The 26,513-nt window shown below is 39.5% G+C and overlaps 2 protein-coding genes across 2 annotated transcripts in view; one reads left to right on the top strand and one right to left on the bottom strand.

Moving 5' to 3' along the window:
• Nucleotides 1–6,890, bottom strand: part of LOC307127911 (uncharacterized protein) — a 108,618-nt gene extending 101,728 nt beyond the window's left edge. Inside the window, exons 1-3 of the mRNA XM_079819412.1 lie at nt 6,767–6,890; nt 5,390–5,455; nt 5,245–5,289 (exon numbers count right to left, since the gene is read on the bottom strand). Coding sequence (XP_079675538.1) covers nt 5,245–5,289; nt 5,390–5,455; nt 6,767–6,771 — 116 coding nt within the window. The 5' untranslated portion in view covers nt 6,772–6,890. The remainder of the gene's footprint in view (nt 1–5,244; nt 5,290–5,389; nt 5,456–6,766) is intronic.
• Nucleotides 6,891–7,004: 114 nt separating this feature from the next.
• The window catches only part of LOC307127900 (heat shock 70 kDa protein 12A-like), a 43,246-nt gene continuing 23,737 nt past the window's right edge, over nt 7,005–26,513 (top strand). The window contains exons 1-2 of the mRNA XM_079819403.1: nt 7,005–7,349; nt 7,463–7,687. Of these exons, the coding sequence (XP_079675529.1) occupies nt 7,047–7,349; nt 7,463–7,687 (528 nt within the window). The 5' untranslated portion in view covers nt 7,005–7,046. The remainder of the gene's footprint in view (nt 7,350–7,462; nt 7,688–26,513) is intronic.

Below are 26,513 nucleotides of genomic sequence, written 5' to 3'. Positions count from 1 at the left end.
GATGAATGACGATTCTTGATGCAGTGCCGCCTGAGGGATCGGAGATCACGGTTGTTCAGCTTAGGCTTGCGCCCTTGTCCTTTACGCACTGAAATTCCTCCAGATTCCTTGAATCTTTTAATTATGTTATGCACTGTTGAATGTGAAATATCCAAATCTCTTCCTATCTTTCTTTGAGGAACATTGTTTTTAAACATTTCAATAATTTTCTCACGTATTTGTTGGCAAACTGGGGATCCTCTGCCCATCTTTGCTCCTAAAGGATTAGACCTTTCTTGGATGCTGCTTTTGTACCAAATCATAATTACAATCACCTGTTGACATCACCTGTTTCAAATCACATCATTATTTAACCATTTTACCTCATTACTAGCCCTAAATTGCTCCTGTCCCAACTTTTTTTTAAATGTGTTGCAGGTCTGAATGACAGGAAAGGATGCATATTTACAAATGACATGAAGTTGACCAGACAAAACATGAAATATTTTGTGTTCATATTGTCTGCAATGAAATACAAGTCAAAGTAAATTTAGAAATCACTTCTTTTTTTTATTTCAGGTTATTTTCAGTGCACCATGTGGCCAGGTGCTGGATCTCCTCCCTATAGGCAGTCTCATCGTTGTTGCTGATGAGACCAATCACCGTAGTGTCGTCCGCAAACTTGACGATGGAATTAGATCCATACACAGGCTTGCAGTCAGAGGTGAAGAGGGAGTAGAGAAACGGACTTAGCACACAGCCCTGTGGTACACCAGTGTTGAGTGTGATGGACGTGGAGCAGGTGGATCCTGATCGAACATTCTGTGGTCTGTCAGTTAGGAAGTCCAAAATCCAGTTACACATTGAAGTGTTGATGCCCAGGTCTCCAAGTTTGGCAATTAACTTGGATGGGATGACAGTGTTGAATGCTGAGCTGAAGTCAACAAACAGCATGCGTGCATAGGTGTTTTTACTGTCCAGATGGGTGAGCACAGAGTGCAGTGCCATGGAAACTGCATCCTCTGTGCTCCTATTGCTGCGATAGGCAAACTGGTGTGAGTCCAATGTGGATGGTATAGAGTCTTTTAGGTGTTCCAGGACCAGCCGCTCAAAGCACTTCATGACGATGGGCGTGAGTGCTACAGGGCGGTAGTCATTAGGGCACCTCGGGCTGGAGTGTTTCGGCACTGGCACAATGGAAGTGCGTTTAAAGCATGATGGTACAGCTGCTTGGGCGAGAGACAGGTTGAAAATGTCTGTAAAAACCCCAGCGAGCTGCTCCGCACATGCCCTGAGAACACGACCAGGGATGTTGTCTGGTCCAGCAGCCTTGTGCGCGCTGATCCGGCTCAGTGCCTTGCAGACATCTGTAGAGGAGAGTGTGATTGGTGGGTGGTCATCTGAGGGTTTGAGCTTGGTGGCAGTTTCTCTGTTGTCTCTTTCAAAACGAGCATAAAAGTGATTTAGCTCGTTCAGGAAGTTGACATCAGTGGCTGCGGGGGTGGAGTGGGTGGGTTTATAATCACTGATGGCCTGAATGCCCTGCCACATGCGTCGAGGGTCAGAGTTGGAAAAGTGTCCCTCTATCTTTAACTTGTAGCAGTGCTTGGCCTTTTTGATGCCCCTATTCAGGTTTGCTCTGGATGCGCTGTAGGCTTGTTCATCTCCTGATCTGAAGGCAGTATTGCGTGACTTCAGCAGGAGTCGTACTTCCCTGTTCATCCAAGGCTTCTGATTTGGGTATGTGGTGATCTGTTTCTGGGTTGTAACACTGTCAATGGTGGTATTGATATGATCCAATACTGAGGAGGTGTAGGAGTCAATGTCTGTGTGAGCGCCACTGGTGGCTTGAGAAGCAAACATACTCCAGTCTGTGTTTAGAAACCTTTCCTGGAGTGTGGAGTCTGCCTTGTTCAGTGTGGCCCGGCGGGCCTCGTCTCTGTGTCGGTCTCATGGCTCGTGGTACATGTTGCCTTGTTCCATGTTCTGCCTTCAAGGCTGCGGCCCTTATGGCCTCGTTTCGTGTGGCTTAGTGGTCATTGTCTGTTCATCTCGTCTAAGTGCGGGATTATGGTTTAGGAAATATTCTATGTTCTGTGTGGTCTACTGTGACCGTGTAGCCTAATGTGGCCTTGTCTCGTGGTCTTGTGGCCTTCATGGCATGGTTAAATGTGGCCTAGTGGCCTTGTATTCAAGTATGTCTGTCTATGTGTGGCCTTGTGGCCACGTGGGCCTTGTGTTCATGTGTGGCTTGGCGCCTTGTGGCATATGTTTGTCTTGTCCTTCAAAAAGATGCCTGATCGGCCAGTGGCCCCTCTGGGGCATATGTTTAATGTGGCTTAGATGCCGTAGTCTTGTGTGGTTTGTCTATGTGTGGCACTAGTGGCTTGGTCTTGTCCTTAAAAGATGCTAATGGTGGCCAGTCGCCCCCTGGGGCATAGGTTTTGTGTGTTATAATAAAATAAAAAAAATAATAAAACAAAAATTCTAGCAAAGTGTTCTGCACGTGAATTCTAGTTCACGTGCAGTCCAGTCTTACCTTGTCTCTTCGTGGCATTAGCGGCCGTTGTGGCTTAGAGGCCTTGTCTCTGTGGTCTATAAAGGCCGTGTGGCTCATCAAGGCCTTGTCTCTGTGGTCTATAAAGGCCGTGTGGCTCATCAAGGCCTTGTCTCTGTGGTCTATAAAGGCCGTGTGGTCCAATGAGGCCAGAGTCTGTGTGGTTTATGTACGGCCCTAGGTGGCCTGCTATATGTGGTCCAATGCGGCCGTTCTATTATAGCCAATGCGGCTCTGTCTGTATGGTCCAATGAGGCCAGTTTTATTATTTTTGCCAAGGCGGCTGTCTGTATGGTCCAATGAGGCCAGTTTTATTATTTTTGCCAAGGCGGCTGTCTGCATGGTCCAATGAGGCCTTGTCTCTGTGTTTTCCTAGGAGTGAACTGGCAATATATATATATATATATATATATATATATATATATATATATATATATATATATATATATATATATATATATATATATATATATATATATTTATATATATATATATATTTATATATATAAAAAAAATAACTAAATACAAATATAAATAAATATATTGTCTTTCTTTTCTATTAAGCTATAGGCACGCCGTATCTTTTCACATCTTAATTCTACCACATAGTAACTTCCTTCTCAATTTTTCAGGAACCCCAGGATTCTAGACCAGTGGGTATACTCAGTTACCAACTTTTGGGGGTTGGCGGGCCCCGTCCCGGTGTATTCATACTCCACCTACTTGGGGTCGGCTGCGCCCCTGCCCTCGTCTTCAGGCAGGAATTGCAGATCCGATACCCTCGGATTATACCTATGGACGGGGCCTACGCCAAATTACTTTGTATATTATTAGCTTGCTGAGCTATTAATAAATGCACTATTGTCGATATAATTCTCCCGAGTCTTTCCTGTAGAACTACAGCTATATGAGATGTTGTAGGCTATTACAAAACTTTTTTTTAAAAGATGCTTAATTTTTTTTATGTTTTCACATAGGCCCTGTCCACACGAACACAGGTATTTTCAAAACCTCAGTCCGAAACTGCCTTATATATAGTCTTCCTCTGTGTTCAGTCTTTTAACTCTTTCCCCGCCAATCATGAAATTTTCCGGGTTTCTGTGTTTTCATTGTTAGACTCTAGGGGTGCTATTACGCATCTTCTGAATGAGTACTGAATCTCCTGATAAAAACACAGGTGAGGTAGACACAGTAAAACAAGCGATCGCATGTAAGCAGATGCATATGTAAAATAACGAGATCGTCATATAAATCAAAACTATCTAATGTTACTGAATGAAATGTGGAGCCAGGGCGAGCTCTAGGACTGTGCAAGCGTTAGGGGTGTTGATGGACTCCATCTACTCCATCTGTGTTTGATCATCGCTCTGAATCGGATCTGGATGCTGTCTTTCACAAAAACGTGATTTTCTCAGCTTTTTGTTCAAAATGTTGCTTTTTTTTACGAAACTGACCCATATTCAAGTGTTGATAAAAAAGGAATAAAGCTAGAATAAAACTTTTTTTTTTTTTTTAAAGAAGAGGGTCAGCTCTTTCTATAAAAGGGCGGTCTAATCATTCATATAAAATCTGCCTTTTACAGCAATGTGATTTAAAGATGAATAACAATGTTGTCCACCAGAGGGAGCTACAGGATAGCAAATCAGTTTAAAGGTCCCATGGCATGACATTTTCATTGTATGAGGTTTTTTAACATTAATATGAATTCCCCTAGCCTGTCTATGGTCCCCAAGTGGCTAGAAATGTTGACAGGTGTAAACCGAGTTCTGGCTGTCCTGCTCTGCCTTTGAGAAAATGAGAGCTCAGACGAGCCGATCTGGAATCTTCCCTGTATGTCGTCATACGGGGAACGGTCACCGCCCCTTCCTCTCCTTTGCCCACCCAGAGAATTTGGAGAAAATGGATTCAGTTTATCAGTGGCGATGTCAGCACAGGCTTTACAAACAGACTTTACCATTTGGATTCGACAGCACTGCCACAAACAGTGAGTAACAGTGTTCATTAATGCCTGATCTGTGATCAGTGATTCCTGATGTGTAGCTAATCATTCAAGTTTACTCAGACTTTCTTTCTAAATCGTTTAATACTGTTTATGCATCAGTGAATCAAGTTTTATATAGTACATTTAATACAACTTCCATAAAGAGTTACACTTAAAGTGTATATTTAAAATTTTCAAGTGCATATTTTATTTGAAAAGAGACATGCCCATTGTATAACTACCCATTGTACTATCTACACAAGTCATTGTGCTCCATGATACCTATTTTGTTTTTTCATCTGACCACCTTGTGAAATGATTTTTTGTAAAGATACAATTTAAAAGGATAGTTCACCCAAAAATGTAAATCCTGTCATTGATTCCTCACCCAAATCCATCAGACCTTCATTCATCTTCAGACACAAATGAAGATATTTCTGATGAAATCTTCCAGATTTACAGCAGAACGCCGGCTCACCATTGGCCAGCTCCTGCATCTGCACCTTTCTGGGCCTTAACAGTGGTAATTCAATTGCTCTCTATGGAGGGGTCAGAGAGCTTTTGAACATTTGTCCGGCGCCCCACACATACAAAAGAAATATGACTGGCAGGTGTTTCACTTATAAATGATGTCCCACTGGTTATGAGGTTATGCTAACATCTGAACAGTTTTAAAGCATTATTGTTGACAAATATGACAAAATAGTTTTTTTTTTTTCCTTTTTACCTTTCTTCTGCATACAGCTGGCCAAGTTCTTTCATTTGCTGGTCTCTGCAGCCAAACAATATTATTGATTATTACAAATATAGTGTTTCAATGTTCATATATGTTTGTAATTCACTTAATTAGATGATTTAGATTTAACTCATACCTTTGGTCCTTGTCATGTTGACAGTGGTGGTACAAGCTGGGATTGACAGGATTCATTTTCTCCTGGCTTGATATAAATCAATAGGAATGCAATTCAGTAATATATATATATATATATATATATATATATATATATATATATATATATATATATATATATATATATATATATATATATATATATATATATATATATATATATATACACTTTTTTTATATTTACTGTTTATTATAAACACTTAAAACACTGTATGTAAACATGTTTCTCCCCTCCCTAAATTAATTATGATCCATTGCTGTAAATCTGCTGTGCTGAGTGTTAAAACATTTTTTTTTACCAACATCTTCAAAATGTGGTGCTCACAATGTATACATATAGGCTTGCGCCGTCTCGATACTAAATTTGTTTAATTTATAGTCAATTTTGTCTGAATTTGATATTTTATATAAATAAATCACCAAACACTGCATTCACAACAAACAAATTTTGTAACAAAAAAAAAGTCACTATAACCTTAATTTTATTTTAACATACTGATTTACTACAGGTGACCTTTTACCAAGATCTTTTTACATGCATACAGCAATAAATTCTTTAAAAAAACTAAAAACTAAAAAAAACAACAACAACAATAAGTCACATAAATGTTTTCTCAACTCAGTTGCTGTAGTAGGTTCCTATGGGCCACATTGACTTGTTACAGATTTTTCCAGTAACTCCATTATGCATGTAAAGTACTCAATTCTTTTAGAAAAACTAAATCTGTATAAATAACCTAAATGATTCTACATTCAATGGTTGTAGTAGACAGACTGACTTACTACAAATAACTTTTATATGAGGAAGCTGAAGGTAGTTCACAAAGTAATCCACAACAGGCTCAGAACTAAACCAACTTTCTCAGACACTAACGCAAAAGAGACCTTAAGTAGCAACAGAAATAATGTCAATTAACGATACACCGCTGAAAACAACAAACTAATTATGGTATTAACCATAGAGAGAAAAGAGTTCAAACAAAAGAACACGTGACGGATGAGAACAAACTAAGCTGAACTTAATAGCTGAATATTTACACATACAGTACTCAATCATTTTAAAGGCAAATTCATTACAATTCCCCTCAATATTATTTTTGTATTGAGTGAAATAATTGAGACTGTATGCATATTAAGAGATTATATTGGTAAAATCTCATCTGTAGTTAATGTGCTATTATAATGCATCTGAACATGTCAGTTTAAAATGGTTGAATTAAACTGTGGTAATCTGATAAAATCGCACATGCTTTAGAATCAAAACTGCAAGTTGTTTTTCTTTCTTTTTTTTAATAGATAGGAACGAGTTTTAAGAAATGTAAGATATTATTGACCTTACCTCATTTTGGTATCCTATTATGTTTGAATGTATATAATTCAAAGAGGAAATATGAAAGAAATATAGAAAATGTTGTGCTGCTCTTCTTTGCTCTATAATGTCACTGCTGCCTGGAAGTGAATATGAACATTTAGTTAGGACTTTGTGTTTTTATATTCCCACAGTGACTACACCCCTTTTTGTAAGTGGGCAGGTTCACAAAACTGAAAGTAAACCGAGAGATTATAATAGAGAGAGTGCAGTGTAAACGGCACTAAAGCAAACTGGTTCACACTGCACAATGAGTTCTAAAACAATGACAGGTTCAATGCTTCATATAGCCATTGATTTTGGCACATCATTCAGTGGATATGCCTTCAGCTTTCAAACAAAGCAGCTTCAAAACCCAATTAGGATTCCTTGCTGGAAGACAATTGATGGGTGCAAAACCTGTAAAACCCCCACTTGCATTCTGTTTGATGAAGATCAGAAGTTCCTGGAGTTTGGTTATGATGCCATGATGACATACACACGGTCAACTACAAAACAGCAGGCAAAGCAACAGTATCTGTTTGAACATTTTAAAATGGAGCTCCATGATAAGGTATGTATTTACTTTATTATTAAGTATACTAGTATTATAGAATCATTCATTAGTGTTCTAGAAAGATCTGGTACATTTTTGTTCATTATTATTTTGACTGTATTTCTGTTAAGGAAATCCACCTGGATTTGATGCTAACTGCAGTGAATGGAAAACAGATGAAAGCAATGACAGTTTTTTCTGAGAGTCTGCGATATTTGAAGGATCATGCACTCAAAAAAATTAATGAGAAAACATCTGGAATGAAGTTCATTGCATCTGATGTGACCTGGGTGTTGACAGTTCCTGCGATCTGGCATCCAGCAGCCAAACAGTTTATGAGAGAAGCAGCTATTGAGGTGAGCTCATAATGTTCAATACAATCAAACATCCCTAGTGAAAAATACATATACTAAAATGTATTTAAAATACTTTTATTTTATGCTAAATATACTACAAATATTGGAAGTAATTTTGTACGTAATGTCCTTTCGTTATCAATAAATAGTGCTGAGGTCCAACTAAAGATTTACTTCAGTATTTGATTGTGCTAAAGTGGAACTATTGCAAGTATATTTAGGTTCACTTTAAATATCTTGCATTTAAATTATTCAGAAATCATACTATCCTTAGTAATAGTGACTTTAAACACATTTTGTAATCTCATCCTATCTGCGAATCCAGCCTCTTGTTTACGAATCCGTGATGAAATGAAGGACCAGGCGAACCCATGTCTTCCCCAAGTGAGCTGGATATTCATTAAAAATAAAGTTCATCCATGACTTTATAATATTGGAATCCGAATGAAGCTTATGTGGTATGTTTACTGCTTAGAAATTCGATGCAGTTTTGCTCTATGTAGGCCTGTTATATTAGTGGCACGAGTCGGTGGGCGGGGTTACAGAATCAGGCGTGGTTCTTCTTCTTTTGAGGCGGTGGTTCTTCTTCTTTTGAGGCGTGTTTCACCACATGTTGACATCAAGTTGTGGCATATTCTGAGATCGAGCGTTTGCTGGGCCTGGTGTCAATAAAAGGTTTTCTTTGACTTACAAGGAAGTTTTCAGCTCTGAAACTTACAGGATATTCTTATATTACCATGACCTTTTATATACAGTGGGGAGAACAAGTGTTTGATACACTGCCGATTTTGCAGGTTTTCCTACTTACAAAGCATGTAGAAGTCTGTCATTTTTATCATAGGTACACTTCAACTGTGAGAGACGGAATCTAAAAAAATCCAGAAAATCACATTGTATGATTTTTAAATAATTAATTAGCATTTTATTGCATGCCATAAATATTTGATCACCTACCAACCAGTAAGAATTCCGGCTCTCACAGACCTGTTAGTTTTTCTTTAAGAAGCCATCCTGTTCTCCACTCATTACCTGTATTAATGTCCTTGAGCAAGGCACTTTACTCCATGTTGCTCCAGGGGGATTGTAATTAGGGCACTGTAAGTCGCTTTGGATAAAAGCGTCTGCCAAATGCATAAATTTAAATGTAACTCCATACCTGTATAAAAGACACCTGTCCACACACTCAATCAAACAGACTCCAACCTCTCCACAATGGCCAAGACCAGAGAGCTGTGTAAGGACATCAGGGATAAAATTGTAGACCTGCACAAGGCTGGGATGGGCTAAAAAACAAAGGTTTCTGTACCAAATATTAGGTCCTGCTTTTCTGATGTATCAAATACTTATGTCATGCAATAAAATGCAGCTTTGTCCGGCAACCGCTTCCAACTGGCGCAGTGACCCACGTCTCCCGTCCAAAGCCTGTAAGTTCTCTTCCAGTCTGACCGTGAAGGCTTACAGATCCTGCGGACAGGCCGCGTCTGCCTTGCATGCCATGTCGTTGCTTCAGGTGCACAAAGCCCAAGCACTCATGGACATGCACGAGGGTAGGCCTGACCCAGAGCTCCTCCGGGAAAGTCATTGCCTGTTCCCTCGGTCAGGCGATGTCCACCCTGGTGGTCCAGGAGCATCATCCCTGGCTCAACCTGGCTGAAATGAGGGAGACTGATAAATTTCAGTTCCTGGATCCATCTCCATGGCCGGGTTGTTGGGTGACGCGGTCGAGAGCTTTGCCCAGCAGTTCTCTGCCGGCCAGATGTAGACGGAGGTGATTAAGTACATCCTCCGTGCCTCCGCCTGCACGTCGCCGAGGATGTCCGCCCACCGCCGCCTCCGCTCCTGCCAAAGCCCAGCAGCAGCCTCAAACCGGGTGTCATCGTGGAGCCGGCCGTGGGAAAGACATCCAGCTCGCTCAGGCCGCTGCCAAGCCAGGTGGCAAGCGACCCTGAGACGGGCCGCCCAGAGATGGAGAAAACTGCTCTCCTGGAGATGGCCGCAGCTCCACTCCTTCCCCGGAGGAGGGCCAGGGGAGAATCCTTATTTCTCCTTTAATTTCTGCAACCAAATTTTCAATAAAAGAGCAGTTTCCAAAATCTCTTTGGCCCCAAGAGAGCGCGCTTGGCGTTGTTCGATGCTCCCATGCCTTGTCACCCTCAGGCGCCTCTCCAATCGCCAGCAGGGGGTGCCGGCTGTGGGGACGCACACAAGCGGCCTTCCCACACTCGCACACCCCCTCAGCGGAAGCAGGTAAGTGTTGCACAGCACACTCAGACCCCACTTCGGGCCGCCACCAGGCCGTCCGAGTCGGGTCCCTGCATACCACTTCGCTGCCCCGCTGCAGGTACGTCTGTGGTGCCGTTGGTCTGGCTAGCACTCCCCAGCCCGCCTCACTGGCTCATCCGTACCATCAGACTCGGCTATGCGATTCAGTTCACTCGGCGTCCCCCCAAGTTCAGGGGCGTTCACTTCACCTTCGTGTCGAAGGAGAATGCCTCTGTGCTTCAGGCGGAGATCGCTGTCCTACTGGGGAAGGATGCGTTAGAGCCGGTCCCTACAGCCGATATGAAGACCGGCTTCTACAGCCCGTACTTCATTGTACTCAAGAAAGGTGGCGTGTTACGGCCGATCCTGGATCTGCGGTTCTTGAACCGGTCCCTTCACAGGCTGCCGTTCAGAATGCTAACGCAAAAACGCATCTTCAGGTGCATCCGTCCCCAAGATTGGCTTGCAGCGATCAACCTGAAGGACGCATACTTTCATGTCTCGATTCTCCCTCGACACAAGCCGTTCCTGCGGTTTGCGTTCGAGGGACGGGCATATCAGTACAGAGTCCTACCCTTCGGGCTGTCCCTGTCGCCCCGTGTCTTCACGAAAGTCGCGGAGGCGGCCATTGCTCCCTTGAGAGAGCGTGGTGTTCGCATCCTCAACTATCTCGATGGCTGGCTGATCCTTGCCCAGTTGCGAGAGCAGTTGTGCGAACACAGGGACATGGTGCTCAGGCACCTCAGCCAGTTGGGGCTTCTGGTCAACTGGGAGAAGAGCAAACTCTGCCCCACACAGAGGATCTCTTTTCTCGGGATGGAGCTGGATTCGGTCTCCCTGACAGCCAGTCAGTCCAGTCAGTGTTGAACTGCTTGAATTCGTTCAGATGCAGATTTTGTTAGTCTGTGTGGCAAGTTTTCTGAGTTCTGAGCTCATTTTCAGACGCATTTCAGAATGGACATCACAGGGAGACAGACGGGAGAGCGTTCATCCTGTTTGCTTGTTTTCTTTATTTAGCGAAAAGCACAACATAATTTTTTATTGTGAGTCTACACAAATAAAAGTAGACACTTTAAGCTTTGTAAAGACATATCGTTCATGTCTGTGAGGCCAAAAATTATGGAGTATTTTAAAGGGTTAGTTCACCCAAAAATGAAAATGTAATTTATTACTAACCCTCATGCCGTTCTACACCCGTAAGATAGATATTTGTTTTGAAATCCGAAGGCTCAGTGAGGCCTCCATAGAGAGCAAAACAATTTACACTCTCAGGATCCATTAATGTACTAAAAACTGTTTAAATCAGTCCATGTGAGTACGGTGGTTCAATATTAATATTATAAAGTGACGAGAATATTTTTGGTGCGCCAAAAAAAAAAACTAATAACGACTTATATATTCATGAAGCAGTCTTTTAAAATTGGTTATCACTATATAAGTCGTTATTTAGGTTTTTTTGGCGCACCAAAAATTTTCTCGTGGCTTTATAATATTAATATTGAACCAATTTTTTATATGAGCTATGCATTCCGTTAATCTTGTGAATTGGTAAGTTTCTTCAGGGTGTGAAGAAATATAGAGCTGAGTATCGTCAGCATAACAATGAAAACTAACGGCATGCTTCCTAATGATATCTCCCAGTGATAGCATGTACAGGGTGAAGAGCAACGGTCCTAGCACTGAGCCTTGTGGTACTCCATACTGAACTTGTGATCGGTGTGACATTCATTAATTAATTAATTCATTCATTCGACTTTATTGTCCACCTTAGTGGAAATTTGTCTTCGACTTCTCCGAACAGAAATACATCAATGACACCAACAAGAGTACAGTACTACCACCATCAACATACAACAACAGAAAATGGAAAAAGGAAAACAGCGCAGCTGATTAAAATAAGATAGATTTCGGTCCACAATAAATTATTTATTTTTTTTAATTCAGTTTAAATTAAGTTCCTGTATGGCATGGGGAATAAAAGATTTCTTATAGATGTTCCTGCTCGCCCTTGGGACCCTGAATCTACGGCCAGATGGAAGCAATTCAAACTCTGAGTTTAGTGGGTGTAAGGTGTCTGTTGATATCTGTCGGGCCTTCCTGAGTACCGCCTTATCAAATACATCCCCAAGCTGCCTCTGTGACTTGCCAATCACCTTCCCTGCCGTATTAACAATTTTAGAAAGCTTGTTTTTATCTTTCACATTCAGGTTACCATACCAAGCTGTTATATTAAACTGTAAAATACTTTCTACAAGGCCCCTATATGCCATCTCAAGAATATGCTGACTTACCCTGAAACTAATAACAATCGCTGATTAGCTCTCTTAAAAATACTCTCAGAGTTAACATTAAAACTTAAAGTACAGTCAATGATTGTACCCAGGTACTTAAAATTTTCAACTACTTCCACAGGCTGGCTGTTAAGTACATCAGGGTTGATGTTACTGGCCCCTCTTGGTTTTGTTTGTATTATAAGTTATTTTGTTTTAGTCACATTAATTTCCAATTTAACAGTCTGACACCAATCCTGCAATAAAGTGACTTGGCTAAAATAAGCCAAGTGCTGCATTATTTTCTGTGAGAAGTCCTACCAGAGCCATGTCATCAGAATATTTAAGTAAACTAACATTGGTGCTGTGCACAGTCATATCATTTATATAAATTGAAAACAACAATGGTGACAACACACAGCCTAGTGGTGCTCCAGTATTTATAACAAGCTCATCTGAGTATACCCCATTCATTAAGACTCTCTGAGGGCGGTCAGTTAAGAAACTTCTAATCCAGTGAATGAGCCCACCATTCACATTCATCCTTTGAAGTTGTTCTTAAAGAATATCAGTTTGCATAGTATTAAAAGCAGAAGTAAAATCAATAAAAAGAACCCGAGCAAGTGACTTTGGTTGTTGCAAATGTTTAGCTATTTGATTTACAAGAGTAAGAGTTGCGTCCTCTGTGCCCCTGTGTGACCTATAGGCAAATTGAAGGGGGTCAAGTTGATTCCCAACAGAAAACATAAGATGGGTGCTGACCACTCTCTCCATACACTTAGCTAAGAGTAGAGTGAGTGCCACTGGTCTAAAGTCCCCAAGGGCTATAGCCCTAGAGACTTTAGGCACAGGTATTATTGTGGATTTCTTCCATGAATTTGGAAAAACACCACAATTCAGCAAAATTTGAAACAGCTGAGTGAGAACCCCTTTAAGCTGCTGAGAACATACCTTTAACACTCTTCCTTGGAGTCCATCAGGCCCAGGGGCTTTGTTTGGTCTAATTTTAGAGAGACATCTGGCTACTTCTTCTTCAGAAAGCTGTATATATTCATAGCTACCAATCTGATCACAGGTAATACTACAGCCTATTTTTGGGTCTCTCACATCATATCTTCCATAGAAGAGGTTTAAATCATTAACAAATTTACCACAATCTGCCACTTTAACACTTTGTTTTTTCCCTTCCTTACCCATTATTGTGTTTAATCCCTCCCATGCTTGTCTTACATTGCCTGTACAGAATCTTTGTTCAACCTTATTCTTAAAATCTATTTTTGCTGTAAAAACCTTACGTTTAAATTCCTTCTCTTTCTCCTTTACTACATCATTTTCTCCTCTCAAAAATGCAGCCCTTTTCTCATTCAGACAAATTTTAAGATCCTTTGAGAGCCATGGCTTGTTATTACTTAAAACTGCATGTGATTGTATCTGTTAATTCGTGATAATCAGAGCATGTGTCAAAAAAATATTCGCCAATCGGAATAGTTTTTTGTGATTTTTCATGTGATTTTGGCTATTTTATATCAATAATGAATGTTTACATTATAACTGCTAGCAGGTGTAGTGATTAGCTCCATTTAAAATGCTAAATATAACATGTTTTAACATCAAATGAATGAAATCCCCATTGTATCGCGACAGGAAGCTAATACAAACACTCGACGGTGCTCCACGTGACATTTCGAGTGAAAGTGTAATTTTAATAATTTATATCGTGTTAAGTAGCTTAAAGCTAACTGTAGCTCTAATGCACCTGTTGGACCAGGAGCTTTCTCTATTTTGTTACAATTATTCACATAAGGTTCCTAGGATATGCTTTTAGTTTATTTTTTATTATTTAGAAAGACTTCAGATATGATGTGGAGTACTTTAAATAGATTACTGTGCTATTAATGGTCCAATGGTCCAGAAAAGAACAAAACAAACAAAAGAATAACGATTATAGTATAATGAGGATTAACCACCTCGAGTCGGCCGGCGCAATAGGCTCGCTTTTTTTCTTATCAGTGTAATACTGATACTGAGGCGATCCAGAGTCGACGCCTACACATCAACTCAAATAAGCTAAGCTACATCGTTTTGAGATGCGTTGAGAAATAATCCTGGATTTATTCTCCTCATGAAAAGCTGTTCATTTCTTAGAGCAACGGATGATTGTAAGGTAGGCTGTTTATTCTGTTAGCATCTGTGAATATTAAAAGCACAAAGACCGTTTAAATATGAATCCTGCTGCAACATATAATGCCATACACGCAAGACTGTTTAGACAAGATATATTTGGGCTTTTTTGGACAGATTATAACGTGTTTATTGTAAAAGAGCCTAGTGTCACATCAATAAAGCTTTCATTCGCAAATGTCTGCTCAGATGCTATAAATATAGTACCAGTCAAACATATTTTTCTTCATATTGATGTTTAAATATTATAGCCTAATGATATTTTTTAAATTTAATATCAAATTTTGTCAGAAATTATTCTGGAGTTTTGTTTTGTAGAAAGTGATTTTTTTTGTTTTGTAGAAAGTGAATTGCTTTCTTTACAGTGAATTTCGTTTTGTATAAATTGTATCTTAATTTTAATTTTATTTTTTGTATTTTTTTAGCATGAGACTAGTTTCAAAAACAAAAAATAGTACAACAAATGTAGAAAAAATGCTCTTAGTAATTTTTGTCTTGTTTCTAGTCTAAATATTTAAACATTCGTTAATCAAGATGCATTTACTAGATAAGTACAAAATATAATATATAATATTTGTCCTGTTGCTTCAGTCACACACCTGAATTAAGCTCATTCATTATGCAGGTCATTATGCAGCTCATTATGCGGGCTATTATGTTATTTTGTCCTCTCAGGTGATACTCATCATTATTCATTAGATATCACGCCTCCTCGCATACGACTTTTTGAAGAAAAACTGTCTTACATATGTTAAATCAGTGTATTGTTTTATGTGAATGAGTAGGCTCAATGATTCTCACATCAGTTTGCAGCAAAAACTCTAGGCAACAACACCCATTAGCCAAAAGTCTTGTGGACACATATCTATTGTGTGTTTTGAGGCCTTAATTAAAAAAAAAAAAAAAAAATCTTCTCAAAAACCATGCATAAACATTTTTCTCTCAAAAATACAAGCATGTACATACATGTTGCTCAGATATTATGGTAGCCCAGTTTGTGCTGAATACAATGTAATTACACTTTTTCCATTAATGTTTATAAGCAACTGAAAAAAACACAAAGGTCAGAGCATGTCAAAACTTCAAAGGGCCCCAAAACAGCTCAGACTTCTAGGAGTTAAGTCTCGTACACTCAAAGGTGTAAAACGATCATTGATTGAGAACATTATTGAATGAATTGAGCTGTTCTCCTCGCCAGACATTAGACTAAAGGCTGCAAATGGGTGTTTGCAGGCCAACAGTGTAATAATTTCACTTTTGGGCCCAAACAAGGGACGCCAATTATGTAGGGATTTTACCTTCGTCCATCCAAGGACGTTAAGTAAAGTAGTGATCGGTACGGATTTTTGGATCACACGTCACTTAAGGTGTGGTTATGAGTACATCAGATAACCATCTTCCCCCTCTCTTAATTAGTCAAGGTCTTTTACTTTGGCTATATGAGTATACTCCACACAGGAGGCGGTTCAATCATTTAGATTGAATGTAAAGTGGGGAGAGTTTGTCAGCTGATTTATCTGAAAGATTGGTGAGATTTCTAACTTGTAGAGCCTTTTCTGTATTATCAGCACAAGTAAGACAAAATTGTAATAAAATAGATTTTATTAGCAAAAGATAAACAAGAATAGCTAACACAACTACTAAATGAAAACAATGCAGGGCCGGCTCTAGCTCTTTTGTTGCCCTAGGCGAGATTGAGTTTTGCACCCCCCCCCCCCATAATTAATTGTTATGTATTTATTAAACTATACAACAACAAAAAAATGCTCTTATAGTTACTCCAACACTTAAAAAAAGTGAATTATGACTTAAATTATACACTCTAATAAATTGCATTTACAAAAATGCTACAAAGAATGTTCGAAGATATTTAACAAATAATGACTCAAACAATGGATGAACAAACAAAAATACTTTAATAGTCACTCCAACACTTAATCAAGCAAATTATGACTTGAAGGATCAACTGTAATAAATTGTTCATACACAAATGCTAGAAAGAATAGGATATTTACCAAAGATTAACTCGATAAACTGTGCAAAAACAATCTTAAGCACCTGTATGGACACTATATAACTATACCCGCTACAAACAAAAGTGCTATTATGGATACACTGTACTTACCACTACAAAATTAAAATATATACACTCTTGTAGCTCCATCCCTACCAAGATGAACAGTTGTTTCTGGCATTTCTATTTACCTTCAAAATTGACGCAGCATTAAAATTTGACTCGTCTGGACTTCCTAATGGCAAATTTGTTGATGGTATCATCAAATTATATTTTACTTGAGACCTCTTGGTTGATGCTCATCAGTGCAAGTCCATTGAGGCGTTCCTGACTCATTGTTGACCTCAGGTAGGTCTTAAGTAATTTTAATTTAGAGAAGCTTCTTTCAGCAGAAGCTACTGTCACAGGTAGTGTGACCGCAATTCTTAGGGCCACCCACATATTTGGAAACTTCTTCAAGTTTCTTCTCCTTCAAGTAATTCAGAATCTCCATTGTCGTCATGCCAGCTTTTGGCAACACTGGGAAATTTTTAAACTCAAGTGCCAGTTCCCTGCCGTCAACATCTTTATGGTCACCATGGCTCAGAGTGTTGCTGAGGTTTTCGCACTCCTTTGCAAGTTCTTACTCTGGCAAATTAGGAAAGTTCACTAACACTCCAAACTTGTCCTCAACATCACCCAAGAGCTTGAAGCGTTCTTGCAGTGATGTAACTGACACATCAACAATGACATTGAAAAAGGAAATTTCCAATTTCTTTAGCGCATCTCCCTCTGGCTCATCAGGGTATTCATAAGAGAACTGTCTTTTGGTTTTTCTTAGCCTCTTCTGCTTTAGGACAGTGTCCACATTCATCTCCTCACAGAGATCTCTTGCTGATACCTGAGCAGAAGTGAACCCAGTGCTTCTGTAGCTGACCAGAGAGGCTTCAGTTGTCCTCATGAGATTCAGAGCCACATCCAGTTGCATAGACATTGACTGCAATGCTTTGCTGACATGATGATTTTTTGCCAGCATGTCATACCACACAACGCTACAAATGGAGAAGCGGTATGACCCAACCTCTTCAGCCAGGTGCTGAAGTGCTCCCTGGATATCAAGAATTGCAGAGTGTGAGGTGTCTCCAGGCGGCAGTGTATTAGCAGAGCATGTTGTGTTTGTTATTCCTTCACCTAAAGGCAAATGCATATGTGCAAAATTGATTTCAATGCTTTAATAGGGGTACACAATGTCAAGCAAAAATGCAATAACAAATTTGTACTCTTCATTTTATCCATATCCATCAAATGTTCTCATTTTGTTAGTGCTGTTTTCTAAGATTCGTCAATGATCTTATAAGTTATAATACAACAGACGGTAAATATATATAAAAATTTACTCATTATCATTACTATGCTGTGCTTTAGCTATACATTACTATACTATAGACCAGCATATCGAGTATAATTGACCAGCAGTGTTTGAGATAAATTCATGAAGAATGTTAACTTGTTTTTTATTTATGAAATATTAAATAGTGGTCTAATTAACAGTATTCAAGGGTCTTACTAGCTTCAGGCTGAGTGTCCCTGGCCTCAGTGGTCTGTGTTTCACTGGTGCCTGGAATGCTAGATGTGGCCCCATCACCTGCAACAGCCAGATCAGTGGTGTTCAATTAAATTAGTGAAAATGACTAAAGCTGTGGTTGAAATTAGTTTCATAGGGATGGAATGTTATTGTGATTTCCATGTGTTTTCATTATCTTCTAGTTAATTTTGTCAGATGGTTGTAGGATTGAATTAATTATTCAAATGACTAACTTCCTTCCTTCACCTGTAATAAAGCATATTGTATATCTAGACAAGCGGTGAGTGAAATGAGCATGAATGTAGTTGAACTTGAAGAAAACAAGCTATTGTATGCAAGGCTGTGTGTTCCTGGCCTGTGTGTCACTGGTCACTGGAGTACTACTACTGGATATCTCTACTAAATAAATGTATTTAAACACAGAATTCATCCATGCTGTTTGTTACACAATTGCATTTGGTCATTTCTATCATCCTACCACACATAGTTGCATTGTACAAATACGTTTTATCCGACCATGTAACTTTTAAATGCGATATGCAATACCTTGTTAAATAATGCGATATTCTATATGCAATACGATATTGCTTTAAAGCTACACTTTTACACCGGTTAAAAGGTATATGACCATCCGGTGAATATTAGTTTCTCTTCCTCTCAATACCGATTTCGTTTTAACTCCTACGGTGGCCGATTTAGTCCAAGATTAATATGGCTTCCAGCTCGACCTCGTCCACATTCGACACGGTGCCATCGAGTGTTAAAACGCGAAAGGCGAAGCTTGAATTCACGGGTATGTCCCTCTTTGGGTAATGTACTTTCAAGATGGAGGGGCAACAGGGCGACCCGCATTCTACCCCCTCACCCGTATGTATTTTCAATGGCATATTATAAACTTACGAGAATACTTTATTACTTGAAAGAAGTAAATATACATTAATGAGCACATATCTTTTTGAAAGAACTAAATGTTTTTAGCTAAGAATAAACAAAAAAAGTTACACAGTGCAGCTTTAAGTGTGTAACATCTATTTAAATTATATTAAAACAAGTATTTAAAAACTGAGAATGATACCATTTATGTGTTTCACATTCTTTCTGGGAAAAGAAAGCATTGCTACAACTTCTGAAAGTGACCAGCAGTGTTTTAACAAAAATGAATGTCACAAATCTGTCAATATAATTTTAACATCAATGTAAACAAACAATAAATGTAATGCCAATATTTAATTAAATATAAAAAACTATTTGCTTGACTTGGTAATATATAGTTCTGCCAGAAAGACTCGGGAGAATTAATGCTGTAACAATAACATTTATTTAGGAGCTCAGCAAGCAATCAAGTTCTTTGGCGTAGGCCCCATTCATAATTCGCATTCTGAGGGTACGGAATCTGCGCATCCTGCCTGAAGACGAAGGCAGGGGCGCAGCCAACCCCCGCGAAGTAAGGAAGGGGGCCATCTGGTGGTGATGTGGTAGATGGAGGAAGAGAATATCCTGGAGTCTTTAGGGTAGAGGGGAGGGCTCATCTGGTGGTTGAGGATGATAGGAGGGCCCGATTGGTGGTGTAGGGTGGGATGGAGGAAAGGTCCCATCTTGGTGGTGGTGGGGAGGATGGTGGTGCTGAAGCGACAGTATCTGCGAACTCAGACACGAGTAATTACTACCTTTATATGCTACAGGAAAGGATATGATTGGATAGATGAGCAGGTAATTAGTGACGTGACGATTGAGTTTTCCTGGATAGATGAGCAGGTAATTAGTGACGTGACGATTGAGTTTTCCTGGTAGAACTTGAGCTGGCTTCATTTCTGCCAGAAAGACTCGGGAGAATTAATGCTGTAACAATAACATTTATTTAGGAGCTCAGCAAGCAATCAAGTTCTTTGGCGTAGGCCCCATTCATAATTCGCATTCCGAGGGTACGGAATCTGCGCATCCTGCCTGAAGACGAAGGTAGGGGCGCAGCTCACCCCCAAAGATAGGTGGAGGAGGATCCACCGGGAACGGGGCCCACCCTCAAAGAACGGTTTATGAAGTATACTCACGGGTCCTGAATCTTGCAGTTCCTAATGGAGATGTAACGTGCAGCGTTTCGGCGCAGTGCCACCTACTGGTCTGGAGATACGAAAAATGGCTATTTTAGCTTTTCTTTGCTGAACCGTTTGTCCAAATATCATAAAAGTGGTTAGATTCGGGACGTCATGCCGAGTCGACGGATATCCAATTTTACCATATCGGCCATTTTGGCTGTCGGCCATCTTGAATTATGTGCTAAAATGCTGTATTTTATCAACGCATGAACGGTTTGTTACGAAACTCGGTATGGGTCATCACCACGATACCCCAAAGTAGCCTGACAAGTTTCGAAACAGCGCCACCTAGTGGAGATTTTTTTTTAAAAATGCTCAGAACTTTGGGTGTGGTTGACTTGTTTTCACGAAACTCATCTCATTGGACTCCTGAATCGTTGCCGAGTCCAACGATACCACACTTGCCAGGTTTCGCCGTATGGTTTGTGCACCGTTGTAATTTAGCGCTTAAAACTTTTTTGCCTATATCTTCGAAACCACTAGACCGATCGAGACGAAATCAGCGTCAGAAGTTCGGAAAAATAGGTCGTTAGGCACGATCATGAGCCCAAATGTCAAAATATTGATAGTAAGGGGTAGTAAAATCCAATCAAAGTCAGGTGTCAGGCTGAAACCCTATTGTAACTGTTCATTTTCCCATGATGCATCATTCTCCAGCTAAAACTGATCAGGCAGACCAAACCGTAAGTCGTAGAGACTTGAAACTTGCAGGGCTGGTAGCACTCACAACGACTACTGACGTCACTGAGGCCCGCCCCGATCGGCCTGACGGGGGCGCCACAGCGATCAAAAGTACGAAACGGCTCATAACTCCTCAACCGTAAGGCGTAGCCTCGAGTGCCTTATATCGCTGGAATCCTTGGCTCAATGCGGACAAAAGACATGCCTCGGATTTGCTCGCCCTTCAGGCGCCAATTTCGAGATATTTTAGGTTTTTTGTAAAACCTACTTTTGCAAATTACTCCCAGGTTCTTTGCCTGATCAGAACCAAACCACTGCATAAATGTTCTCTGGAGTGTGATTATCAATAATTATAAAAAAATATTATATTTTGATTCATGGTTGGTAAGAGGAGCCAAAATGTACGATGTGACCGGGACCTCTTTTACTAAAATGGCTATAACTTGTGAACAAAATGAGATATTTTCACCAAGTTCAGGTCACATATGTATGAGCTCCATCTGAGATCACATGAAAAAAAATCGCAATGATTGACCACTTGGTGGCGCTATATTAGGGGAAAAACACATGAAAATGCAATATACACACCCAAACATTAGTCAGATGAAAATGGGCATTCATTGTCTTCGTCCAGGGTGCCATGATAGTCTATGAGGACATTGGTGTATCTCAAAAAACTCTCTATACGTCATTGCCACAATGCCCTGAAGGAGCCTGAGAAATTTCAAGCCTACGTTTTTCACAGCATTCACCTCCTTAGACTTCTGAATCCTTGCCGAGTCCAATGATACCAAACATGCCAGGTTTCACCTTACGATTTGTGAAAAGGTGTACTTTAGCACCTAAAAAACCTTTGCGAATGTCTTCGAAACAGTTAGTCCGATCAAAACAAAACCACATCAGCAAATTCAGAAACATAGGTCAATAGCTAAACAATAATGACAAAAAACCAACGTTTTGGAAGTAAGTGGCCAAAAAATCCAATCAATGCAGCCCATGCTTTCATAAATATAAGTGGCTATAACTTCAAAACAAAATTAGATATTTACAACAAATTTGACACATATTTATGGGCACACATTGAGGACACCTAAAAAAAAAAAAGCAAAGACGTGTTATAACTGTCAAAAAAACAACATATTTTTCCTTAGTTAAATTGCCTGTATTGCCGTGAATGCTCTTTCCCATCTATGATCTAAGTTTATTTATTTCTTTGGATCCTCATTAGCCAACAACTAGGCAGTGACTACTCTTCCTGAGGTCCCAAAAAGTAAAAACTACAAACCTACATTAAAGCTGCAAGAGCAATGAAAGGGTCCTTGCACCCGTGCCACCACCAGAGTATGTGAGCGGAGTGGAGCGGCAGCAATTTCCCCTTCACGCTCTAAGCATTCAATAATCACTCCACTCCGGGTTCACCATTTCCCACTCCCAGCTCCACTCCTCGCTCACTGATATCAGAAACACTGCTCCGTCTTCGCTCCGAGGAAATTTGCGGCTAAACACTAGTCTATTTAAGTAAGCTCTGAAATGTCACAAAAATTCGCTTTATAACATTCATTAAATGAAAAAATAAATAAATAATAGGCGATAGTTTCAACGTGGTTTATTGGAACATTGTGTGCAAAAAAAATTTCCTACGACATGCCAAGCTCATTAGGCTTTATCAGCATTAAAAGTTAAATATCATTGCTGCTTTTTGCAGTGCAAAGTTAGTTGAGAATCATGAAAATAGTACTACGTTTTCATCCATTATTTTATCTACGGGTCACTATACATTACAGATTTCTGCTCATTCAAAATAAGATCCAGATAAGCAGATAAGCACTGTAAGACTACATTTGTTTGAATGCATTAGAGAGAATGCTTGTGTGTGTGAATAAGTGCTACATGTTTAAAATGTGCTTTCACCCGATCATATTCAGTATGTAGAAGGTACAAAAAATTCCTTGAACTATAACATCCCGCTCATGTCCGTCGTCGTCATCATAACCTTTACATTCTTTCTGATTTGAATGATCCATCTGTGTGGTGGAAGCGGCAGTACTGAAGCTAGTTAAACGTGTTTAACGTGTGTGTGTATTGTGGATAAAAAAGCAGTTTTATTATGGGCCATTGACATTAATTGCACTTGTGATGGAGCGGTAGTGGAGACTTTTAAAAAAAATCACGCCGCTCGACTCCTCGCTCCGTTCCCACTCCACTCCGCTCACATACTCTGGCCACCACCACCTTGTGGGCTTTAGGAACACAGAGCATGGTGAGCAAAATGCATTTAAGTATATAAAAATAGGAGGACTACATCAATCATTTGTATTTGCCACACTTCCTGCTACCAGCTGGTAGCACTATGACTAACTAAAATTTTGGCAAAACATCAGACTTTGTCAGGATGCCGCGGACACGCCGTTCAACAAAACTCAAGATCTTTGAAATTTAACATCACTAAGGCTTAAGATTAGACTGACCAAATATGATTCTGGTTCAGTCTTAATGAGGAGTTAATCACAGTTTACTGTTGCCCACAGGTGGCACTATAACTGACTAAATATTGGCCTGTAGACCGCCATCGGTACTCGGGCCCTAATTAAATCAACAACAATAAAATTAAACATACAAATCCCATTAAATGTTCCTTCCTTTTAAAACTAATTTTACTTCTTCAAATATGTAATATCTGATAGTAAATCATTCCATATTTTCATTCCTCTATATATTATAGTCCATTGTTCAGCAGTGGTTTTCAAAACAAAATACATGACATTCTGTGCACAGTTTAAAACAGGAGGAAGATCATTTGTAAAATAATTATGGTAATAATAGTCCTAAACAACTTCCTTGAGGAACACCACATTGCTCTTTAAAATCTTCCACAACTTCCATAATAACATAAACATTGTCACATATTAAACAGAAAACTTTTAAACCAATGCACACAGTAAGAAGTACATTTGTGACATTTCAATTTATCCAGCAATAATTTATGATCCATTACATAAAATGCTGAGCTAAAATCTAACGAGATTTTCACCAAAATCGACACGCATATGTATGGACTCTGAGGACACATAAAAAAAGTGGTGGGATTGTGTGTCTTGGTGGCGCTATAATAGAACACAACATGAAATTCCCATTGACTACAATGTAGTATTTTTTTAACTCGTCCTAGACCGTTTGTCCGATTTCCACCAAAATGAAATCGTATCATCTTCAGACTGTGCCGACAAAAAGTTATGGATTTTGCATCAATAGATGAAACAATGTTTTTGTTTACCACAGTGACGAAGTTGAGGCATGATGCCAAAATGACTCTTGAGGCTGTATCTCTGCAATGCTTTGACATATTGGCATCAAACTTTGCCTGTGTCATTGTTTCCTTATTTTGACCACACCACATTTATTTCATAAATGTGCCACCTATTGGTCAAAAGTGATAAACCATTAACTTATCATATATAGAGTCACTGATAATATATTTCAGCCATTTTGCCTAATCTTCTTAAACTGTATAATTGTTCATTGCTGCAGTTGGTCTGACACTCTCAAACTACAATGCATTTTCAGCCTTTTGTCTAAAATCATTTTAAAATGTGATTAATTGCTCATTGCTGCAGTTGATCTGACACTGCCAGCCATTTTGGCATGTCTTGTCTTCTTCTTTGCGCTTGGCCACGGTATTGCTGCTTGCAGCTATATTTTTAATTTATCTTTGTTATTAAAAATACGAACTAAAAACAGTAGTCTTCACATGAATTAAATATACACTGATACATAATAACAAAGGTTATTCAGCCAAGAGCAGTGAGTGATTTTCTCTTTTTCTTTTGTGTGTGTGTCAGACAGCAGACAGCATAAGAGTGCAATAAGTTGTTTTTCGCAAGTTATTGTGTTTATTAACTCTTTTTAACGACAAGCAAGTCACATAAGTAGTCGTGTGCTCAGTCTACTCTCTGCTATATGCATCGACCTAAAACGTACAATTTTCAAAATGTTGAAGTAGCCTATCAAAATCATTCAGATATTGCATGCCCTTGTGATATGCATAGTTTGATATATTGTGCAGCCCTATTAGATACATTACAATTACTACCACCCACCACTACTATTATTACTAATCTATTAGGCTGCTACATTATTATTATACATTGCACTAAAGGCTAAACATTATTACTGATTACAATTAGTAGTATTAATGACATGTGATGTGATTATAAAAGTAATAATTGCTAATAATAATAATAACAAAAACAGCAACAATAGTACTAGTTGTACTTACAAAGTTCAGAGAGAGGCGAACATGAAGGATCAGGCGTCCTTTCTTCAGCAGGTTCCGGCCTCTGCAAATATTGACTGAGTGCATCTGGCCATGGCCAAAAAAAAACAAAACATATATAGTTTAGTATATTCCTGTGTGTGTAACTTATATCATATGCACCCGTTAGTTGTGAACTCCCTAAACAGACTACACTGCGAGCAATTGTACTTTTCATAACTAGCATGCATATGATACATTATCCACATACCTTACTGGTCTTTTGACATTTAATTACATCCATGTAGGTTATTGTCAGTGAAGTTATGTTTGCTAACTAGCTAGCTAGTGATCGCTTAGTGACAGCAATGAAACGTCCAATACCGTCCAATATTAGTTGATAATATTGATAATACTAAGTAAATTTATTTCTTTTGACACCTTAATGACTGAGATGAGAAGACTTATCTCTATACTGAGCTTTCTTCTGTTCTTCTTCCTTTTTCTTTTTCCGACCCTGTGCACCCGAGGGTTTAGACCGCTTCATTTTTGATGAACGCGCGTGCCAGTGATGAGCACTTACCTGACGCCTGACCTCCGACCTCCGACCACCCCGCCCCCCCGCGGAAATGATCGACAATAATCACCATCAATTCGATTTAATAATCAGGTTGTCAAGTAATTCAATGTGGCTGAGGGGGCGCCCTAGGATGATCATGTTTAATAAACATCTTTTATGTTTGCCCTAGGCAACTGCCTAGATTGCCTATAGCAAACGCCGGCCCTGATATAATGAATGATAAAGGAATAAAGTGCATAAGATACATAAAATACATGTGATTAAGTTGAGTGTGGCTATGGAAGAGTTGCGTTATCTTATGGAAAGATAAACTGTTGTTTCTCTGAAACTAAGGTGAAGAACCTTATATGTATGCATCAAACAAATAACGAAAGGTTATCTGGTATTAACTAGCATCAGTTAAATTACCTCTAATGTAAATTAGAAAATCATATACTGATAATATACAACAATGCCAAGGTTTCTGGAAAGAGGTTTGGTTAAGTGATATTTACGTTCCACTTGGTTGAGGAAGCAGTCCGATGGAAGGGACTTCTTCCACAGGTTGTGCTGGGTGACAATGCAGTGGGAAAGGAGCTGGAATCCGTTTCAACAGTCTTGAACACGAAGATCTGTGGGATGCTGATCTGCTGGAGCACCAAAGGGTCCTAAATCTGGAACACGCAGATGAGGCCCTGAAGGAGGTGCAGAAGGTCCTTAATCTGGAACACGCAGACGAAGGAACCTTGAAGTGAAGGTTTGCTCTCCTTAGCTTAACCTTGTTGCAAATGTCTCTGTGTGTCTTCTGACTCTGTGGGTCAGACACTCAGGACTTTGTCAATCCGCTTTGGTCTCTCTGGCATGGAGACTTGGGACGTGCTGTAGTCGTCTCGCTGGACTAAAACTCTGAACGTAGTGGTTGTTAATGTCTCTTTCCTCACAGACTGGAG

This window comes from Gobio gobio (assembly GCF_949357685.1).
Source record: "Gobio gobio genome assembly, chromosome: 1".
NCBI lineage: Eukaryota > Metazoa > Chordata > Actinopteri > Cypriniformes > Gobionidae > Gobio > Gobio gobio.
The sequence above is the reverse complement of the archived record's forward strand: the minus strand, read 5'-3'. Positions and strand labels throughout refer to the sequence as shown.